General features: G+C 40.3%; 1 protein-coding gene across 12 annotated transcripts in view; it reads right to left on the bottom strand.

Annotated features, from left to right (window-relative positions):
- Nucleotides 1–22,513, bottom strand: part of tenm4 (teneurin transmembrane protein 4) — a 166,277-nt gene that overhangs the window by 112,849 nt on the left and 30,915 nt on the right. For all 12 annotated transcript variants that reach the window (XM_034865640.1, XM_034865643.1, XM_034865648.1 and 9 more), the window contains exons 2-3: nt 13,873–14,159; nt 12,028–12,300 (exon numbers count right to left, since the gene is read on the bottom strand). In XM_034865640.1, the coding sequence (XP_034721531.1) occupies nt 12,028–12,300; nt 13,873–14,095 (496 nt within the window). In that variant the 5' untranslated portion in view covers nt 14,096–14,159. The remainder of the gene's footprint in view (nt 1–12,027; nt 12,301–13,872; nt 14,160–22,513) is intronic.

The raw sequence follows: 22,513 nt of genomic DNA, 5'->3' as shown, positions 1-22,513 counted from the left end.
AGCACTGGTCACTGCTGTTGTCTGAAAAACAACACAGATGGGACAAAATGTTGCGTTTACTGGTAAACTGGTAAACCTAGATACCGACGTATAACCGACTGACTTTTCCTCCCGTTAATCTGTCCTCTGTGACTGTCTACATCTAGAAACTAGGCTGCACGGTGCAGGGAACAACTCTGACTGGCACATGATCAGACAGTGGTTTACGGAGTGGTAGATTGGCTTTGCATTTAGAATATTGCTCGATCACGCAAAATTGATCGTGTGAAGCCAAATCTTGATTGGGATTAAAATTTGATTAATTGTTCACCCGTACTTTATGGTTCCTGGGCTCATATACTAAATTTAGTTTGAATGGGTTATTATTCGGTCAAAAAATGTGTATGTGTGTGTGTGTATGCATGTATATATGTATGTATGTATGTGTGTCTATGTGTATGCATGTGTTTATGTGCGTGCAGGTAGGTAGATATACGGCACATGTACAGTATGTGTATGTAAACATGTATGAATAGGTGATGCATCAAACCTTTTTGTATTGTATGATTATAGAAGAAAGAGGTAGGATTAGAAAATGTTGTATGGACTTCTTCAAACTCCTTTTTAAACATGGGAATTTCTTATTTCATTCACTTACAATAATTTTGGAAGATTGTGCTGAGATATATACTGTATTTTTTTAACATTTTCAAAATAAATTAAACCAAAACTAAAAAACATAATAGTAATACTTTTCACAAGTATTACTATTATGCAAATATATAGAAAAGGGATATTAAAACAGATTTCTGATTCATTTGTGTTACATATAGGCTACTTTAGAACAGTCAAAGTGAAAAGCTGTGTTTATTATTCTTAAATAAAATATGGATTATTAAAAACAAATCTAATTTTGAGGTAATGCAGAGGGTTTGAAGAGCGTGGCTTCATTATTGCCTGATGCTTGTTAGAAATTAAAAAGGAAAAGTGTAATATGGTGAATATATGTACTGCTAGAGATCCAGAATATGGAATCAGTGCCTTGCTTACATAAATATAATATAATATATATGCACACATATTATTGACTGTATGTTAAATGAATCTTTCTAAGAGAGGGACAGACGTTGTGGGACGGCGTTAGGCTGATCCTCCATGGAGCAGGGCTCATCCTGCTCCATGCTGTGCTTTGAGCTGAACTGCGGCCTCTGAGCCGAAGTGGGAAGATGGGCCCTGATGTGGTTGGTTTAGACTGTCAGAGGCATTGGCAGGGAGCGGGTATGCAACTCCACAGATAACAGACCAAAACTGTCCACAAGGGCCTCTAAACCCAGCAAATTAGCTTGCAAATGAGCAAGAGAATATCTCCACTAATCCATGATCTGAGCAGAGACTCTGCAAGATGCCAAAAAAAGTCAACAAATAAATAACTGTGGGAGGAAATAAGCATGGCTGTGAGCTGGGAAACCACTAGTGATTTCTTTGAAGCATCATTTTTGCCTGATATTCCGCTGCTATGATGGCCGTGACCGTTTCAGAACAAACTCTCATGTTGTGCTCAATGTGGATTCAGTGAAATTACAGATCCCAACATTACAGAAAGAACTGTCTCCCTGCAGCAAATGATCACAGTCTCTCTATCTTTATCAAAATTCCAATGTTTTACAAAAGTGATTACATTTGTCTCTACTGGGAAACTGATATAATTACCAATCCCCACTGTATAAAAGGTGAGATTGCTTCATATTGTTCTATTTTATACATTTGTCACTTATTTTATAACTTAGCAAATTCAAAAGGTGTCTGTCAGAGAGAGGGAGTTATCATCTGTATAAATAGCTCCTACTGTTTTATTTCCTTTGATCTTGATTCTTTGAACAAGCATGCGACTTGTTCCAACCAGCACCCGGGCATTTTTTCTATACAAGTTATTTCTTATTAAAGGCAGCACTGTGAATTGAATAAAATAACATTTCAAAGATGAAACCCATATTTTATGAAAAGAAGCCATTTAAAGAGAAATTAGTTTATCAAACGCTTTATTACAGTTACCAGGTAATGATATTTGTTCATTCATATGGCAGTTCTGTTAACATCATGAAAACATGCAGATATTGTTGTAAATTTTTTATGTTTCTTGACAATTTTGCGACCTGCAACATGTAGCAGAGCACACACACAGAATAAGGTTGATGCTACTTAAAGCTGTATCAACTCCAAATTTACCATCAAATAAGACTTCTTTATGTTACTATTAAATGCTTCGCATTGAAAACAATAATGACTAAAACAAGACAGGCATTACACACCTTTCATCATTTAAATAAAAAACACCAATAACATGCTTGTTGTTTTGCACGGATTGGAAATTATATTTTTTTTAAAGAACAGAGTGACCTGATAACAATATTGCTCTCCCATATATTTTGGTTTTCTAGCCCGAAAATTCACCTTACAACAGTTTATTTCTTTATTTGCGCCACACGTGGGCCTTATCTGTGCTTTATACCTTCCTCTTTTTCTGCGGCTGATTTCTGAGGACTATGGTTACCTGGTCTTCAGATCTCTGCAGGGTAAATCCAGACAGCTAGCTAGACTATCTGTCCAATCTGAGGACTATGGTTACCTGGTCCTCAGATCTCTGCAGGGTAAATCCAGACAGCTAGCTAGACTATCTGTCCAATCTGAGTTATCTGTTTACAACTAAAACTACTTCTGAACTTACACATGTTCCACCAAAACAACTTCCTTCCTGAGACTTTTTAGCAGTCGCGGTGATTGTATTAGTGAGTGAGTGAGTGAGGATTAAATTTCTTAAGTCCAAAATGTAAAGACTTAAGAACCAAATATTTGAAAAACGAATACCAGGCTTCACTATCTACACTGAGGACAAACAGCTTCCTTTTCCATTAGGGGAAGATAAAAACACATTATGGCTAACAGCTAAATATGAGAGAGAGAGAGAGAGAGAGAGAGAGAGAGAGAGAGAGAGAGAGAGAGAGAGAAAGAGAGAGAGAGAGAGAGAGCTAGAGAGAGAGGAACAGAGAGAGAGAGAGAGAGAGAAAGAGAGAGAGACAATGTGCAAACTTGGTCTCTCTCTATGTTACTTCTATTCCAAGGTCACAATAAGAAACCCCATCTCTGTGGTCCTACCACACTGCTGTAAAACACGCCCCAATGAATCCAGGCAGCGGCTTGTCTGATTCCACTACAACCCCACAGGCTCCCAGTAAGCTCCAGGGGATCAGTTCACAGATATAAACACATCTTAAACGTAGAGTGTGCATCAAATAAATGTGCTTATTCACTTCAGGAGGGTATGGCCATCAGTAGGGGTTTGATGGTAGGCACAGTCTATGAGGTACAAGATTAAGGTGCACAGTATTGTATCAAAGTGTACCAGTGCGGCTTGTTCATGTTACTTTGAGAAATCACTGGAGTCATTATGCAGTAGGGACTAATGTGATTCCTCATTTTCATCCATCTAATGGGAAGTCCAGGGAATAATGATCCAAAGAAGCCAACTATCAGTCATACTGGACTGTTGGAGTGCTACAAAACAATGTACATTTAGACATTGGCTGACTTTTGCAAACTTTAAGAAATTTAAGAAATAAAACACCACATTCAACAAAAGAAACAAGTACAATTCAAGTTTTTCACTATTGTTTGAACATACTTTCTGAAACTATAGCTCAGTTTCTCTTGCAAAATTAAACACTGTATAAGAAAATACCTTTTAAAATAGTGTTTATTTAGGTCTGACTTCATGAGGCCATCCTATTTAAATCTATACAATAGTGAAATGTTTCCTTTTTGTTGTTTTTCCCCCCACAAAATACAGTAGGTTGCAATTGTATGATACATACAGCATAACGGTTGTTGCCATATTGTAATACCATACAGTGAATATATCGTGAATATCGTATCAGCATAGGATACACTGCACATTTGTCCATCCAATGAGCGCCAATTGAGCTAGGTTCCAAGAGTCATGCTGTAAACCTATAGATGATACTGCAACATTTGAACAGCAATACAACTACAGGTTTTGCCGATTTCTTACACACGTGTGTGTAAGAATGTGGCTCATTGTGTTAAAACTCTTTACACAAGCCAAATGAGACACAGCACTTGGATATAATTTCTCACTTCTATGTCACGATGAAACTCGGCAATCTAAAAATCCTTTTTCAAAATGGCATCTTTGCATCAAAATTATACACCCATGCACTGCTTGAATTGCTCTTTCAAAGCAGCAACAACAGACTGATGTACTTTATACAAAACACTGCTCTCCATTTTCTAATACAGCCTCATATGAAAGCCTGTTCCAGTACTGGACATGTACTTACATTTAAATGAATGCAAAAATAGAAAGGCATCAGAAAAAATGAATAGAGTTTAGTTTTTCCCATTGCAGATTTTTACAACAAAAGGGCACGTGGTTGGCCGCTGTACACTTTCTAACGCCAAGTTTGAAAAGAATTCCTCAATCGGACTGAGAAGTGGGGAGTAAGGGGCCAAGGACAACTGTGAAGTTACAGTTTTCGGGTTGGAGAACCAGTCCCAGACCAGAGCAGCCCGGTAGAAACTAGCATTATCCCAGATGACGACAGACCTGGGCTGATGTGGTCTGTCGTCATATGTGGTTCGGGGATAATGGCAGATAATGTCTGTAAATAATGTAGTTGAACAGGACCTACAACTACATTATTTAGTGCATCCACTAATGTGATTTTGTGTGCAGTATTGCAGGGACCTAGCGAGGCATGGTGAAGAGAACTCCTTGCAAACTTACGGTGGCACACAAGGTGATCGTTGGTGTGGTTGTGTTGCCAATTTTAGATAGGGTTTTGCATATTGAAGAAAAGTGGTTTCCTAATGATTGCAAGAGGTTTTATTCTTGAACAGAAGTGTCTAATGGAGGAAACCGTGTGAAGGGTGTTACAGAAATGAAAACAAAGCAAAAAGCAGAAAACTTACTTTTGGTGCCTTCGTTAAGGCAGGGGTCCTCAATGTTTTTTAAGACAAGGGCCCCTTATTTGAAAGAGAGATGGAGCAGCAGGGACCCCTACTACTTATACTCTACAAAAAACGAAAGGCCCCGTTTTCAGGACACTGTATTTCAAAGATATTTTTTTACAAATCTAAATAACTTTAGAATAGTAATTCTAAAGGAATTAAACAATGTGTTCCATGCTTGTTCACTGAACCCTAAACAGTTAATGAGGAGGCGATGCACTGCAGTGCTCACTGCAGCTGGTGGCCACACCAGATACTGAGAGCTACTTTTGATTTTTACCCCCCCCCACTCTAATGTTCAGGGACAAATTATTCCATTTTTGTTAGTCACGTCCGTGAAAATTGCTCAGTTTATGTCTTAGTTGTGAAATCTTTGAATGTTCATGCAAATATTTGAAATTTGCTTAAATTATAAAAGCAGTTGAAAGTGACAGCACGATTCTTATTTTGCAGAGTATATATTGTATTGACTTTAGTTGCATATTAACCTGGTCCTACAAAAACTTGTAGGACGGCCTCAAACCTTTATCCATACCTTTTTTTTGCATAAAATACTAAGCTATTAAAATAGACTTATAATTGCTGGCATGATTTTATAAATCATGTTTTAATGTTAAACATACATGTGGCACACATCTGTGGATGGCCTTAGTGACTACCCTGACTGTAGGCCAGTAAGCAGTGGGGATCTACATTTGCTAATAATATGTTGGATTCATGTAGAGATATAATAATAATATTGTTATTTAATAATAGTTAAATAACAGTAATTTAGAGCGCCCCCCCCCCAGTATTTACTCTGAGGACCTCTACGGGTCCTGGAGCCACTGTTGAAGATCCCTGGTTTAAGGCGTGGTTACAAAAGTTAGGGGTTTTATAGCTTTTGTCTACGTGTTTACTTTTAGTATGTAAGCATTCGGCAAAAACTGTATATTCTTCACAATAAATCCAGTGGACAATCACACTAAAGTTCAATTGGTGCTTTTCTATGCAAGAGAAATGTGGCTGTCAATCACTATGAACATGTCTGATGGCCCGGCTGATGTTCTCCTCTCCACTCAGGTTCAAATCTGCGAGATATTTCCTTTTTCAAAGCCCCTCAACATTTTGGGGCTGTGTCATGTCTCTACGAGGAGCACCTGTCCCTCACAGACACTCATGCTACTTTCAAAGATTCAGTCACTGAGCACGGCCCTGCAGCTAACCTCAATCTTTCAACAGTAAGGGAATACATTATCTTCACTGAGGAGTTTGCACTTACTGCAAGACTTTTTGTTCTGTGGTCTGTTTTACAATTTAGTTAAGAAAAGTAATACTTTTTTTTAAAGCTTTTCTCTTTATTTTTTAGTGAGAGTGGATAGACGTGAAAGGGGGAGAGAGATGGGGGAGGACACGCAGCAAAGGGCCGCAGTTCGGATTAGAACCCGGGCCGCTGCAGGACTCAGACCACATGGGGCACTCTCTTACTGGGTGAGCTAGAGGCCGCCCCAAGAAACGAAACACTAATTCTTATTATTGTATTATGTATTTTTTGTTAGAAGCTATAGATTAGAAGACAGAACATTAAAAGAAGAAATTGTAGATTGTTTGTTTTAGTAGAACAAAGCTACAAGTAGTTATTTATAGGCATTATTCATGCTAGTAGTTTTAGGATATGTGTCATTATATGCAAAGCAGGCCAGCTGCATTTATATATTACAAGCCCCTTTATATCTCAATATGAAAATGTAAGGTTATTAGCAGCAAGGCAGAACTAAATTTTATCTTGACAGCTGTACACAAATCTGGATGGAAATGCTGAAAATAGGCATGGTAAACCCACATGGAAAGACTCAGCTTTTCATCTGACAACTCAACATAGCTCTTACCCCAGCTAAAAGCATGATCACATCAGCACATTAGCCACTGTGTGCTTTGAAGGTAAAAATGCTGATTGATGACTCGTATTTAATCATGCAGGACTCTTTTTTTCTTGTTACTTGGAATCATTCATCAGTGGAGGAGCCTCAAATGTGTTCTGCACCCATACTTGCTTGGTTTGATAAAAACATGGCTTTGGAATAGGGCTGTAATCTCCCAGTCAACTAGGGTCGACTGGACTGCTGGCTCGACCAAAATTCTGATTGGTCGATTTTTTTGCCGTGTTATTTAATCAGGTGGAAGCATGAACTATCTATGGGTGGAAAGCACAAATTATTGCAAAGCATTAATACTTGCAAAGTTTGCAAGCAACAGATTGCATATTGCAGCTCGACAACAAACATGGCGTATCACCTAAAAACGGTAAGCTAACTTGTCTGTTTTGAGTAGGCTATATGAACATATCCGAATTGGCACATTTCATAGTCTAATAATCGTTTTATAACTACCGGCGCACCCACCTGCAACTACGGTAGCGCCCCCCAGACACACCCGAACCCCCCCCAGACCCCGCTGGATGTTAAGCCTCTACCATCCAAACGCAAAAATAATATCACGGAAGGAATTGTTGACTTTATTGCTCAGCATATGAGGCCCATTGCTGTTGTGGAGGGCTGAGGTTTTAACAACTTGTTAATAGACAGCGCCAGTAAGAGTAAAAGCTTTAAACTAATAGTCTCTCTGTGTCTCCATGTCTCCGTACGAGGACACAGAGCGCTGATGCAGCGCTGTCAGAGGCGACAGACGAGTGGCATTTTTGTCCAAAATAATTAGGTCAAAAAAGATTTAATATACTGCAAATAGCCTACAAGGAAGAGTACTGCGGGACAGTACAGTCGGGACAGGCAGCTAGCAGATAGTGAGGAGATGTTTTTTAAAGTGTGTAGTAGTGTGTGTGTGTAGCCTAAAACACGCGGACAATTAGAGCACCTTTAATTTAAAAATTTGCTATTTATTTATGTTGATTGTATTGCCTGCACTTGTTGCAAAGTTCTTTATTTGAGGACCACAATGGAAATTTGGATGTATTGTTATTTTATCCTTTGTGATTTTTAATGGATGTAATGGCTGCTGTTCAAAAAAATCCATCAATCATTCGACAGAACAGATGGATCTGGGTCCATTGCTCAAGACTTGCCACCCTGCCTGCTGAGAACACTTATATACTTCAGTTTTAATGGTCGCAAAAGTAAGACCTTAACATTAACATACACCTTTACTGATCCTAGTGGTGGAGTCTTCGGTTGTTTCAGCAGTACACCAGAAGAACAGCAATAAATACAGATACTGTAAGTATATACTGTAACATAAATAAATAAGAAGCAAATAAACTAAATTACGTTTTTTTTTAAATAGTACAACAGCATGGAATGAAATACATAGAAGTTAGGGGTGTCAGGATTCTCCAAATCTACTTTTCGATTTGACTTTTGGTTGTTGGGTCACAATTTGATAACATTTTTGATTACTTTTTTTTTCTACCGGAACGGGTATTCAACAACAAGTGAGTCACTACATGGCAGAAGGGTACTTTGGAAATTAGATCATTAGTTTAACAAGTTGTACCTGAAGGCATCATTGAGTCCCATCACTGTTTGTTTACATAACTCACGAGGTGACAAAATGTCGCCATGCCGTGACTTCAGGGAAGCAGAAAGATTTTCTGTTCTGTGGTTTCTCCGTCATCTCTGACTCCAGCAGTGGCCACGGTGTCTGGAAAAGTCAAGCTGCAGGCTACCAGCAGGGTTTAGTCAAGGAGGTAGGGGTGGAGACAAAAAACACTAATCAAAATCAAAAGCCCATTTGAATCAATTTTCGATTTAAAATCGAAAGCAACACCCCAAGTAAAAACTATGAAAAATAAATAGTGAAGGAGTGGTAGTATCGCTACTAAAGTGATGATTTTATTGGTGCTAACACAACCAACATTCAAGGCTGTGTGCTAATAAAACAAATATAAAAGTTGATTGTAGAAGGCAGTGGAGGGACTTTCACTGGCGTTCCTAGAGGCTTTGCCCTGAAGCAAAGCCTACAGCTGCCAGTACATAGTAATGAGCAATAGTAAAAAATAATTAACTTCTAAAACTAAAAATCACACAGTTGATGAGCTCAAACTTTTTGGTTGTATACATATATACACACACACACACACATCAGTCGCAGTCACACAAGCACTTTCTATCGACAGGAACTGTTTAGCCCTGTGTAGTTGCATTATTTTTCTCTGCAGGTTATGCAACACATGAATAACAACAGTCCCTCAGCAAGCTGTTGTGGTTATCTCCACTGCCGGTTCTCATGCTTACAGAAACGTAATAGTCCAGCCATAACAATGGGGCATATTTGAGATTAGAGCACACATCTGGATAAGCTTTAAGAAGGTAAAACCCAAGAACAGCAGCACGCTCCCAAACCCAGCAGGTTGGACTGGCCTCCTTGCAATTCAGCTTCTGAAGGATGTGCAATGACTCAGCAGTCGTCTCCCTGCTGGAAGTGTCCTCAAGGGGCTCCCTAGGGACTAGAGGCATGCTGGGTAGTAGACCCACACACACACACACACACACATACCTGCACACACTGTATGGATGCTTTTTAAACGCTAACCAACCCGTACACATGCAGCAGGAACAGTCAGTGGGGACTTGGCTTTAGAACTGGAGAGCAGCCGGTTCAGGTTCAGCCCGGACCAGTCTGTACAGGGTTTGGACTGGTAGCTGGAGAGGGGCCAGTTTAACTCCTGGGCACTGCCGGGGTGCTCTTGAGCAAGGCATTGAACACCGCAACTGCTCTGCACTAAAAAAGTGGCAGCCCCATCTACATACCATCTCTGCACATGAATCCATGTGTGGAGGTCCTCTGTGTGGGCGGCTGTGGCTCGGGAGATAGAGCCTAAGTCCTTGAGCCAAACACTGAACCTAAAGTTGCTCCCAGCACCTCGCATGGCCCCGCCCCCATCAGCGTATGAATGTGTGTGTGTGTTGGTGAATAATAGGCAAAAATCGTAAAGCTCTTTATCCAGTATAAGGTAGAACGGCCCTATATAACTGAAGGCCATTTACCATTAATAATAAAGTACATATTAGTATTATATTTATGGACAGGGCGTCCATGTAATGTAAACACAACGCACACATACACACATCAACTATTGGTGTTGGACATGACTTTTCCAAAACTCCAAAAATAAAGTACAAAATGCCAGCGATTGAAAGTGAACGGTCTAGGTACTACTATACTTGTCTACCCATCATGTAGTAGATTAGACAGAGAATAAAGGTAGCAACTCATTTTATAATCACATCACAAATGAATGAATCTTAGTATAGCATGTTATTATCAGCAAGTGTTTTTTTAATCATAGTATTTATGGGATTTCCTGAGAATCACTTGGGCATCAAGAATTTTTTTCCCCCAAATCGCTATTGCTTATTTGCATACATTAAAACCAGGGTCAAGCAAGTCGCATGTGAAGAGGGGGAGAACTGCCCAGCGGCTTGAATACATTAAAGCAGAGTAAATGGTTTGTTGATTTAAAGAGATTAACGCACACACAAGCTCGCTCAATGGATTGTAATTAACTTGCCATATATAAATTGTATGTTATCAGGCGTTACTGAATTAAATTCTAAATTCAAGTGCTCTTTCTGCTCAGGTGAGTTGAATAAAAAGCTAGTTAGAATCTTGATTGTGTGTCACAGATGTCGCATGATGCCGCAGCTACGGGTGCTCTAAACACATTGCAGCGTACCAACCCCTGAACAGGCATCTAAGGAGATTCTCTTTAATTATGTACAATGCAGCCAAACTCAAGTCCCCTGACATCTCAGATGATCAAGCAAAGGGATGCCACGTTCTGTCCCTGAGTCATTCGGGCAAATGGATTCCACTTCCAAGAGTCATTTCTGTCAGTTATAATAAGAAGCTAATACATAATGTGACACACTCTAAAATGCAAAACTATTCACAAGTTCCTCTGCAAGGCGGTGCAGGGGCAATTACAATGTTACCGCTGGGCCCTTGATGAGTTCCTCTATCTCTGAAGTATCCGGGAAACAGTATCATAAATCTGCCAGCTAATATGCACGATTTAGGTTTGAGTTCAATTTTGCATAATGCGAAACAGAACTTAAATTTCACCACATAGCACCTCCGTGTCAAAAAGACGAAAGGAAATTTTTCCATTTTGGCAGGAATTCAGGAAGATGAACGCAGTAAGGAGTAGGCATTATGGACACAACAGCTTCTGCCTTCATACAACCCTAAATTTACTTCAAAAGCTGTTTTTTCAGTGTATACACTATCCAAGCAATTAATACGTTTTACCTGAGTTTACTGCGCTTAAGGGACTGAGTTAAAATATCCAAATGGCATTTCTGCTTCTGCAGTATCATGAAAGTATTTTCTACTGGCGTTTTTTGGCACTTGCCATGGTTCATAGTTACATATTCTCTGAGCTCACGTGACCTTATGAGCATGCACACCGACTCATCTGGCCCTTAGGGAAAACACCAAAGCCACAGCATGTTGAATTCAATAAATAAGGCTTCCCACTTCCTGGCACTGATTTCACCAAGAAACCTGCAAAACCATTTCCTATATAAGACCACACAATCACTGTGATTCACACATGGCAACAAAAAGAAGAAAGCAAGAGCACGAAGAACAGCATGGGTAATGGTATCCCAAATCCCTGGATGTGCTGAAACTCTGGTAATTGTCTTTTCTTTTAAGAGGTAAAATCCTACATGTGTTGGACCAAAATTGTGCCAGGGTGTCAACATGTACCAAGACATGTACAAAGATAGAAAAGACACAACTCATCTTGTGGTTGTATGAGATTTCAGTCGAGTAATGTCAAAAACTAAACAAGTCCAAACCAACGTTATCACCAGAGCAGCTTAGCTTTTTTGTTTTGTATCAGAGACGTAACAGGTAATTCTGCTTTAGTGTCAAGGAACATGCTTAAACACACACAGACACACACACACACACACACACACAAAACAATATTCCATTTAGACAAAAAAAACAAATCAACATCAAAAAAGAAAATCAGCTTGCTTGAAGGACCAGCAGGGAAAAGTAAAAAGGAAAATGCCGTACCGTTCTCTGTGTTCTCGTGTTCCGTGTCGGTGAGCGTTAGGTTGGAGTTGGCCCTGCTGGAGAGGCACGAGCTGCGGCCTGACTTAGTGTTGCTGCGGCCCCATAACCTGACTGCGTGCTCCGGCGACGTGATCCCGTCTGTCTCTGTGTCTGCATCTGAGCCCGCGCTGACTGAGTACTCGCGGTGTGGCATCCCCAGCTCAGACCTGTACGTGGCTACGTGGGATGGGAGGGCCTCTCCGAAGCCAAGGTTTCGAAGGGAGAAGTCTGCCCCTGCAGCACACCAATGAATACAAAGTTCTGAGAATTAATTCTGCTACTAACTGCATCACTCAACATAATGAACTGTATTCATTACAGAAGGAGAGATGACAGCAGTAACCTGGCATTGAGGACTGCAAAAGTTCCACATGCAATAGATTCAGAGCACCGTGAAGATGCAGGATCCTTTAGTATTTACAGTAAAGCCCCTATGTAGAAGATTGCTATGTGATTTTATCATCTTTCAATATGTTGTTTTCCCCCATATTTCTCTCAATGTGCTGATGTCACATCTGAGTCTTGTTCCTGATAGGAGTCGTCGGACAATTTAAATCCAACACGTTGGGGCTTGGAAGTGAATACAATTATTGTTTTGCATTAGTCTTTTGTCCATAAGAAACATCAGTTTTCAAAGGCCAAATTTACAGCTTTTATGTCTCTTAATGTTGTATTTGAAAACTACGACAGCTGTCTTCCACCTGTCTAAGTAATCTACTAATTCAAATGACCACTGCAAGTCAGACAGAGAATCTCACTAGATCTAACTGCTAAAAATCTAATAAAATAAATCAAAGAACACACAAGGTTTTTGCTCCTTTACTTCAGTGCTCCACCTAAAGCAGCATTATGAGTAATAATTACCATTTCTTATTAAAACTGCTGACATGCGTCAGTTGTAGTTAACCTATTTGCCATTCGGACGACCCACCGGCCTAGCAGACGAGCCTAGCAGACTTTTAGTTTTTCAAAGGCTGTAGCAGGCTCAGAGTTGAAGATAGAAGGTGTCATATATATATTGGTATCATATAAAACTATACAAACACTCCAATGGAACCAACCATAAATCTTAATAATGTTCCAAACACACATTTTCAAGACCTTCAAGACACATCAAGATATCTGGAAGTTATGGGTTCCCACGAGTCTTCCCTCTACAGACACTTCATGCTAATGCTCATGCAGTGAACAGTAAATTGATTTTTGCCTATATTACTATAAAATTGTGTATTTGATTATTTCTGCATCCCGGGGTCTTGGGAGTTGCATAGATTGGGTATGACTGGAAAGCTAAGACTTGCGGATTTAATGAGCGCAATATTCCGGTGATCGTGTGATGATGTGTGACCTACTGTTGCCCTAAACATGCTCCGCCCCACTGCTTCCGACCCCCCCCACCCCCACAAAAAGGGGGCAGAATGCTAAGGGCTTAAGGCTACCTCAACAGTGTCATCACATCTGATTTGAACTTTAACGATCAGTAATATATTTGACAGAGCGGGTAAAGGTATGCTTGTCCTCCATGCAGTTTTTATCAGCGGCATGGTGAATTCAATCCCTGGCCACCTCTGTTAATAGTCAAAATGTGGGGTGACCTGTACAGCGACGAATGTGAATTACCTAGAGGCTCATTAAAAAGCAATGACGCACATATTGAGACCAGGCAGTAACATGCCCTTAACCTAATAACAGACTTGTTCATGTCATTGGGCACGGCTAATGTTTTTATATGTGAATGATGATGATAATCTCTTCTATTGACATAATAGCACAGTTTTTCGTAATATTGGCACAGCTGAAGCCAACCTTGCCGGTTGAACTCGTCCACTTCGTGATGAACCATTTCCTTGACGCGGCTCCCGTAGGCCATCCTCGAGTCATGGTCGAAGGCCTTGAGTGTTTCACTGGAGCTGTAGGACTTGGGGTTGGGTTTGCCGTCCTCGCTGTCGGCGGAGGAGCTGGTGTAACGCCGCTCGGTGTCCTGGCGGGCAGTGAGAGAGCGGTAGGGTCTACGTTCCTTCACTTCCATGGCTGCCTTCACACTACTGTCAACATCAAATGTGGGTTACACTGCCAGTTCAGCTTGAGTGATTCTGCAAAAGAAAAACACAGCCAAAAGAAAATTTGAATATTTGATGTAAAATGTGCAAATTGTTTCAAAATACATTATTTCAACATAATCACTTGCAGCAATGACTGACTATGACTTTAAGAGGTATAATGCAAGTTAATGTTGAAAACAATTCATCATTTTAAAGTAGAATTCATCGATACACGCACTCTCTCACACACACACACACACACACACACACACACACACACACACACACACACACACACACACACACACACACACACACACACACACACACACACACACACACACACACACACACACACACACACACACACACACACACACACACACACACACACAATCAAGTAACTGTGGGAATAAATAAAATACAACTGCATGTTTCCAACCAGCAGCAGTGTGTGTATGGCTCAGCACACACCGGGAGAGCACCACCAGGATTAGATTTAATAAAATATGGCACAACAAATCTTGCAGCTATAAAGTTTACTGTGCAAGTCTCCCACAAATATTCAATTTTATGTGCCGTATAGAAATGCTGGGCCTCCAGCATTTGTAAAAGTGGCAGGTGTCCTTCCATGAATTGTGTTGTTCAAAAGTTACAAATCATCACCAGTTGAAAATGGAGGAGCCTAAAAAGTCTAGGACTACTCCGAAACCAGCAAAGATGATTAAAATCTGAAACATAAAACCACAACTGTCAAATAGCACACAGAGTACAAGACCAATAGGGAGAGGGGATTTTAGCATTCAGCGATTTGGTTTTCTGCCTTGAAGGACAAAATCTAAAAGTGAAATAAAGAAACATACGTTGAAAATTATTTGAATATACTGAAATACAATAGGACTACTAATTCTCTCATTTTAAAAGGTAAAGCGGGGAAGAAATGAATGGACAGTGCTGTTTCAGTGTTACATGATATTGCAGGATGAGCACCGCTGCACCCGGCTTTATCTTAGCTAAGGTCCTGGAAGCATCAATGAGTCCAAACTGAAAGAAGAGATTTCCGCACATTTAGATCTTTGCCGTGTTTTTTTAGCTTACGGTCTAACAGACCAAATGCTGTGATAAAGGTGATCTGATCAAAGTAAATGAATGTGTAATATAACAGTAGTTAACTGACGACGCCTGGCAAACAGCTCTTTCTAAGAGAACACGTGGTTTAAAGATATTGAGCTGGATTAACAAATGTCAATGTGGATAATAACTTGATTAAAGGCTTGGGCACTGTTTACTCTGAAGCTCAATTAAAGAACATAGGGAATTAGTGGGCCAGATATTGCAGAAATATAATATATTGTTCCGCTTCTTTCAAATCCAATGTCATAATAACATATCCATAATTAAATATCTTGAATACCTTATCATTCGTGCTGCAGGCTTCTAATTCTATACTACTTGCTCCCACAGATGAATGTGTATTTCACTATAAGCAAAAAGTGATGCATGTCACTGGATAAGAGAACAGTTCTTCCAGGAAGAGATCAAAACTACTCCCGGCAAATCTGGGAGTTTTTACTGACAATATGTCTGTGTTCTTCAGACAAGGATTTTCTCACAAGATAAGCTCTTTATGAATACTGTATGAGATCAACAATAAACAATAATCCCTTGTGAACTATATATGTGCCAGCTTAAAAACAAAACAATTTTTTTTTTATTGAATACAGCATTGTTGGGTTTGAGGGGTTCTTTTCTATGTATTGACAGCTGAAAAGATCCTGGTGATTAATGACTTGGGGCCTCAATAGTAGGACCTCCGACACATGGGGGAGGGTGTGTGTGTGTGTATGTGTGTATGTGTGTGTGTGTGTGTGTGTTGGGGGGGGGGGGGATGCTCCCACTCTTCAGCTGCAAGAGCACTTCAGCTGCTCCCAAGATTTCAGATGCCGCTTGCATGGGTTGCTAATTTTTACCTTTATTACTCAAGGTCCTTGATGCCATGATGCCATGCAAATGCGAGGGAGCGGACAACAAGCAGCTTTCTAAAGTTTCATGAATGTTCTGTAAAGTGCATTGTTTTTGTTTCCAAAGAGCTGGGCTCAGGGCTCTGGCCATCTCCCTTCTACACAGCCCTTCCTGCTCCTTAATAATCAGCCGGTAACGAGATGTACCTTTGAGGCCATGGGAAACCCAGAGGAGTCTTTCAAAAAAGCAAAAGGCGTTACACAACGACAGATGATATGGGATGCAAATGGTGGGTCCTCGGAAATATATCCACCTTAGGAGAAGCTTTCTTTTCACACAAAGCATAGTGTAAAACTAAACAGCATTGCTCTTCATAAATAAGCTACATCTGGCATTATCATTGTGTTTTGCCAGAGAGCAAAGCTGTTGTTCTTGTTCATCTATCTAGGTCTAAATCCTGTGAGAAGGATCCAAAACAAAGAAGATACCATGTTTGTATTATTTTAATATACTGGCTATGTGAAGATATTAACAGAAGGTTTTATTTAACCAAGATGTCCAAGTGTAATTATCATCTCCTGATAAGACACAAGTGAATTGAAAGAAGTAGCATGAAACGTTGAAGGAGAAGGTTAATGAGGGTACATTCACAAAGAGAAGTTAGAGAAGTTATTTACAAAGACCTGTGAAAAATGAATGCCATGGATTGAAACGAAGATAACAATCATGTGCTTTTATTTCAAAGACAAAGTTCCTCTAAAGCTGCAGTGTGAGCAGTGCCAAAAAAGAAGTTAAGTGCATATCTATGCAATGATCCAAAATCAATTGAGGTCTCTCTGGATAGACAAAAGAAATGATGGATGGTCTTTTTTTCCCCCTTTAAAACAAGTTGCCTTGTCTGCATTTGGCCAGGGTAGTCAGGTTCGTCTGTGGTCGTAACGCTAATGTATAGCAGCTGTAAGCAGAGTAATGATGTGGTTCTGCAGCGAAGGTGTCGCAAGGAGCAACGCAAAATGAGTTGTGTCAAGTGGAGTCATTAGATACAGTGACGTTGCATAAGATCCTTGTTGAAAGTGTATGTGGAGGAAGTGACTGCAGATTCCTACTAAAAGAAAAACAGGTTGAACAACACAGCCAGTGTGAATCACCTGGGAAAGTTGGCCATGGTAGAAGTTCCCATCTGACCTATAAGTGCCGCATCAATCAACTAAGAACATATAATGTTAAGCCAATTTCTGTTCTGAGTAGGTCATCACAGATAAGTTCATGACCATTTGAGCTGATCAATAACAAGCTAAATTGACAGAAAAGTGGATGTCCAGTAAACACAGAATACCATAAAAGGAACTAATCAGATTTCTACAGAGAACATATGATTAGTAACTGTCCGTCGGGTACTGACAGTTTACTGATGTGTGATGAAAGATTAAAACCAGTTGAATGACGCGGACAGAAAGCAGAGCTTATGCTGCTCCAGGGAAAATTGTAAAAATACTGCCAGTAGCCTCAGCCATCAACCACATACAAATACATGTATACATGTATGTACCCATTATGAGTTCCCAGAGGCCAAGGTTACATCCAAATCGCAATGACTGAAAACAGAGTTCTACTCTTCATGCTTGCTATGCAAATGATGTACTTGTTACAGTGTGAAATGCCTGAAGGAAAGAATGATTGTAAATTCCAGAGTAGCACCCCTGTGATACAGCTTTGTGTTGCCAGTGTGTGAGAAAAGGTCGCTTGTTTTGTAAGATGAGGGGTAAAATCGTAAGTTGCTAGCGCACCGTTAGCCTACTTCTGTACTTCTTCGTCTAGTTCTTGTAGTTCTTGTAGACCACCCGATCTAACCCATGTTGGACATATGAGTCAGCGGTCTCTTCAGTCTCCGCTACAAGATATAAACCCAAGAACACAGCAACAATTGGCTTTATGGTTAAAGCCTCTCTCTCTCCGCTGCACCCCCTCAGCCCTGCTACTTCCCCCGTCCATGCGCGTGACTAATAATATATTTTATTCTTAAATATTTAAAACAATGTCTGCATTTTTTTCAGTACAATAAACGTCATGGAAAATGAACTTTTAAACTCCCCCGACAAAGAACTTGAATAGTCTCAAACTACATTAGACTTATTTGATACTTTTATTGTCATGCTTTAAATTTGTCGCCTGTGCTAAAAAACTTTCTAACCTCTGTAGCACCAGTGCTTATCAACCCATAAAACAACCCATAAAACAACCCCCGCCCACCCCCGCGGGGTTAACGGCGGGTTACAGAAGCCCCTGTTAAAACACTCGTCAAGGTTTTTGCTGGGCAGATCTCTGTGACCATTGCTCCGGTGTCAGGAGCTAGTTAAGTATGGGATCTAAATACGTGGGAGGCATCCGGGGTACAATATAAATGCAAATGGCTCTGTACTATCCATCAAACAATTAGCAGCGTGCTGAGAATTGCTATTCAGTGCTGCTGCATATAAATCTAGCCTTCTCTTTGCACACAACCCGGTTTTCCATGATACTTAACCGCTTGATACTCCTTACACCTCATAGATTTTCCATGCAAAATCCAAAACTAAATGCTCACATTGTTAGGAAAAAAATTAACATGCATGCACAATGTTTGGCAAATTCACTGGGAGTATAATTTAAAATGATTACATATTACTTGTCTGTGAAATCACATAATTACTCAGTATTATTAATAATTACTACCATTAAGATTGAGACATAATGTGTTACTGATGAGTGATGACATTTTTAGACAAGCGACCGCTGATATGGAGGACTATAGCTTTTTGGTTCAAGGAAACCAAACAAACATGTTTGCATGAACAAGCATGTATGTTAATATGAATCCAATCTGTTTTGTGGTATCTAAGCTGGTCACGTAGTGAAGGGATTAGTGACAGTTAGCACACAACACTGCAGAACAAACTACACACAGAAGCAGCCTGTAGCACAACAGAGGAAATTTGGGTAGATATCAACAACATTGTCTACAGGGTCCATTGAGAGCAAGAAGAGCTCCATACAGGCACCACTTCTTTTCTGGAAATCTTTCACATGCCTGGGCTCTAGAGAAAAGCCTCCTCGGTCAACAGAAAGGTGTGTTTTCAACAGAGGAAAAAAAGACTTGGGTAGTGGGGGCAGGGGGGTTGAATAGCTTGCCAAACAGATCTGAATTATGTAGTGCTAATGCAAGCTGGAGAAGGGGGGGGGGGGGGTTTCCAGCCCAGCAGCCGCCTCCTTCTGGGATCAAAACAAGCCCCACCGGTGAATAAAACAGAATGCGTAAAAGCCTTAACATTAAGAAAAGTATCCTGGGACGGCTGCTGCAGCCCGCTCCCTGCTACCAACCCCTGTAAGCAAGTCAAGGTTTAGTCCTGGCAGAGGGAGCAGCCAATGGAATAATGCCTTTAAACTCGCCTGGTAAACAACAAGGAGAAGCAGTCTATTTATTCCCTCTCTGCATGGATCTAAATAAACAGCTAAACGTTAGAATGTCAAGATGAAACTTATCAACATTAATGCTTAACCATAATGAAATACATTTGTTGCTTTGCCGGCTCGCCTCTGCAGTGTAGGTGTCCAACAAGGCTGGACACCGAATTGATGGAAATAAGAAATCTGGACTCTGGTTAATGTCAACTTTAATACTGAGAGAGACAAGAAATGAATGGGAGGTCCATGCAGGTTGAAAAGGAGACCTCTCCACTCGGCTGAAGTGCTTCTGTTCCCAAGCATGGCGGGGGTCATCCAGTGGTGACCTGTCTCTCATTACTCCACGAGTAATGCTCATTATCCTGCAAAGGCTAGACCTCAGTTTGATTTTGAGTTTGACCTGCTGGTAGGGCTGGAAAAATCATGGCCAAAATGATAATCAAGATTATTTTTTCCAATATTGAGATCATGATTAATTATCACAATTATTTGTTGATTTTACCGAAACAAATTTTATTGTCACAAAAGGATAATTATAACTGCTTTCACATCCATATTATGCTACATCCTCTTATGTTGAAGTTGTATGCCCGGTATCTACCAGAGGAAATATCCTCCTTAAGGTGCCACTGTAAACACGTTAGAGGACCAGAAACATGGCTGCATGTCACGCTAGAAACCCTAATAACACGTTGCACAGCAGGTAACGTTAACCTTAGCTACAGTAGCAACTGGATTAATAAGACTAAAATGCTGGAAAAAACCTAACCTCTGCAGTGTGACTGTATTTCACTGTAGAGGATCCCAACAGTGAGACGTACAACAGTCTGCCGCCAAAGCCACGAGCCAGGGCTCCACACTAACTTGTTGCCATGGTTGCACTACAGCGCCTAACCACCAGCACAAAATATAGGTGTAACACAGTTTTTCCCTGCGTTGCGGTTAACGCCACAATTTCACCTTTTAATCATGCTCCATATTCATTCATAAATATTACATAAATGATTTTAAACAAGAATAAGGTGTAGGTGAATACTTTTTTACTTGAAGTACAATTAAACTGTATGTAGAAAATGTTTATAAGTGCATCCCTGAACTGAGACCTGACATTCCATGGATCACAGTCTTATAGCTGCTGGTTTCTGGTGCTCACACTTTAAGAAAATAAACAGCAACATCTTCCCAGAATGCAATTTATCAGAATACTAGTCAGACCTTGGTGTCAACAATGGTGTGAACTACCAGGCTCCCTGAATACTGCTGACAGCAAGGTCCGTCACACGGACAGGTCCACAAACAAAACTCCATTTACCTCCACTGTATTCAGGGTGGAGGCAGAAATCACAGAGACACATATTTCAGGGTCTTTCCATAAAAAAAAAAACTAAATGTGCTGTATTTATATTTATATAGCGCTTTTCCAGTCTTAACAACTGCTCAAAGCGCTTTTACATCTACAGGAAACATTCACCATTCACACACATTCATACACTGTGGCCGGGGCTGCCGTACAAGGTGCCACCTGCTCATCAGATAAACATTCACACACATTCACACTCCGATGCGCAGCACCGGGGGCAACTCGGGGTTCAGTGTCTTGCCCAAGGACACTTCGACAATGACTGCAGGGGCGGGGATCGAACCACCAACCTTCCAATTGGCAGGCAACCGCTCTACCCCTGAGCCACAGCCGCCCCGCAGGCCGCTTGCAGGTGCTTGAGATAAAAATGGTAATTTACTGTATATATAACCTCAACAACGTAGTGGTGAGGATAAAAACAGACACAAGCCAACATTACTGAGATCATATGTGGTGACGGCAGTTACAGTACATGGTTTTGCACTCTTTTACATGCTTCATGTTTACCTCCAAGACAAGCTAGCAGTCTCCTCCAGCTGTGTATGGAACACACACTCCACTATTTAACTAGCAGACATTCAACAGACATATTCCAGGTGACGCTGCAAGCTTTCTGGGAGCTACACTGGAGGTCCTCTGCTATTTGGCAACAGTGGCTGGGAACAGCTCATTACATTTCTAAATGTATGACTTGGCCATCTGAACATATTTTAGCAGAGACAGTTAATTAATGTTTTTTGGACCGCTTTAGCTGAGAGCTGCTCTCATTTTGCTTTTGATCATCACAGGAAAAAATGAGCAATCTTGCTGTTGTACAATAGATCAACTTAGGAGCTCCATTTGGGAACTATTCACTTTTGGTAACTGATCAAATACAACCACTGTCTTACTGTAGACCAACAGGATTTGTACACATTCCACATTATAGCTAGTAGTAACAGTTAAAATGATTCATTTCTTTTGCTAAATTGTCCTGCTGGCAGGTTAGTCAAACCAGTGCGACTTGTGCTTTCTTTTGTCTCAATGTTTCTGAATGGATGTCAATGCACCACAAATTAATTTATATATGTATATAACTTTTACTTACAGTAGCTTACATTTTTATTTGTAATTTTGCACAGAATAGCTCTAGACAAATCTTCATGATAGCACCAACTTTGTATGATGGATTTATGATGCAAATTGTATTTTAATGTAATGTGGCCCCTTCCATTTGACTTAGCTTCTAAAATCCTAGTGCTTCATACACCCTCGGCTTTATTAAATCGTTATAACATAGCTGGCTGCATTCTACAGACCTGCTTTGCATTGGCCTTAAGTATTCATGCAATTTATATTGCCACTTAACGGAGTAGGCAAAATGACGTGAAAGCTTTTTTTTTGACGTGTAAGTTTATTGTTTTTATCCTCGGCACATTATTTGTTTTCCATTCAACCCTGAGAGGAGGCTGCATTGGTAAAGCTGGTAACTCCCATGCTATTGTCATTATATTCAAATACTAAAATTAAATGAAGGCAATTTCTTGGAAAATCTAATATTTAAAAAATGAGTCACTGATGTTATCACACCATAATGATCCTGCAGTTTAATGGATCCCAACGTGATGCATGAGTAATGTTCAGCAGAGTAACACAGGGATGG

The sequence above is a fragment of the Etheostoma cragini genome, chromosome 3 (assembly GCF_013103735.1).
Source record: "Etheostoma cragini isolate CJK2018 chromosome 3, CSU_Ecrag_1.0, whole genome shotgun sequence".
NCBI lineage: Eukaryota > Metazoa > Chordata > Actinopteri > Perciformes > Percidae > Etheostoma > Etheostoma cragini.
Note: the sequence above shows the minus strand (reverse complement) of the source record. Positions and strands in the feature narration are given on the sequence as shown.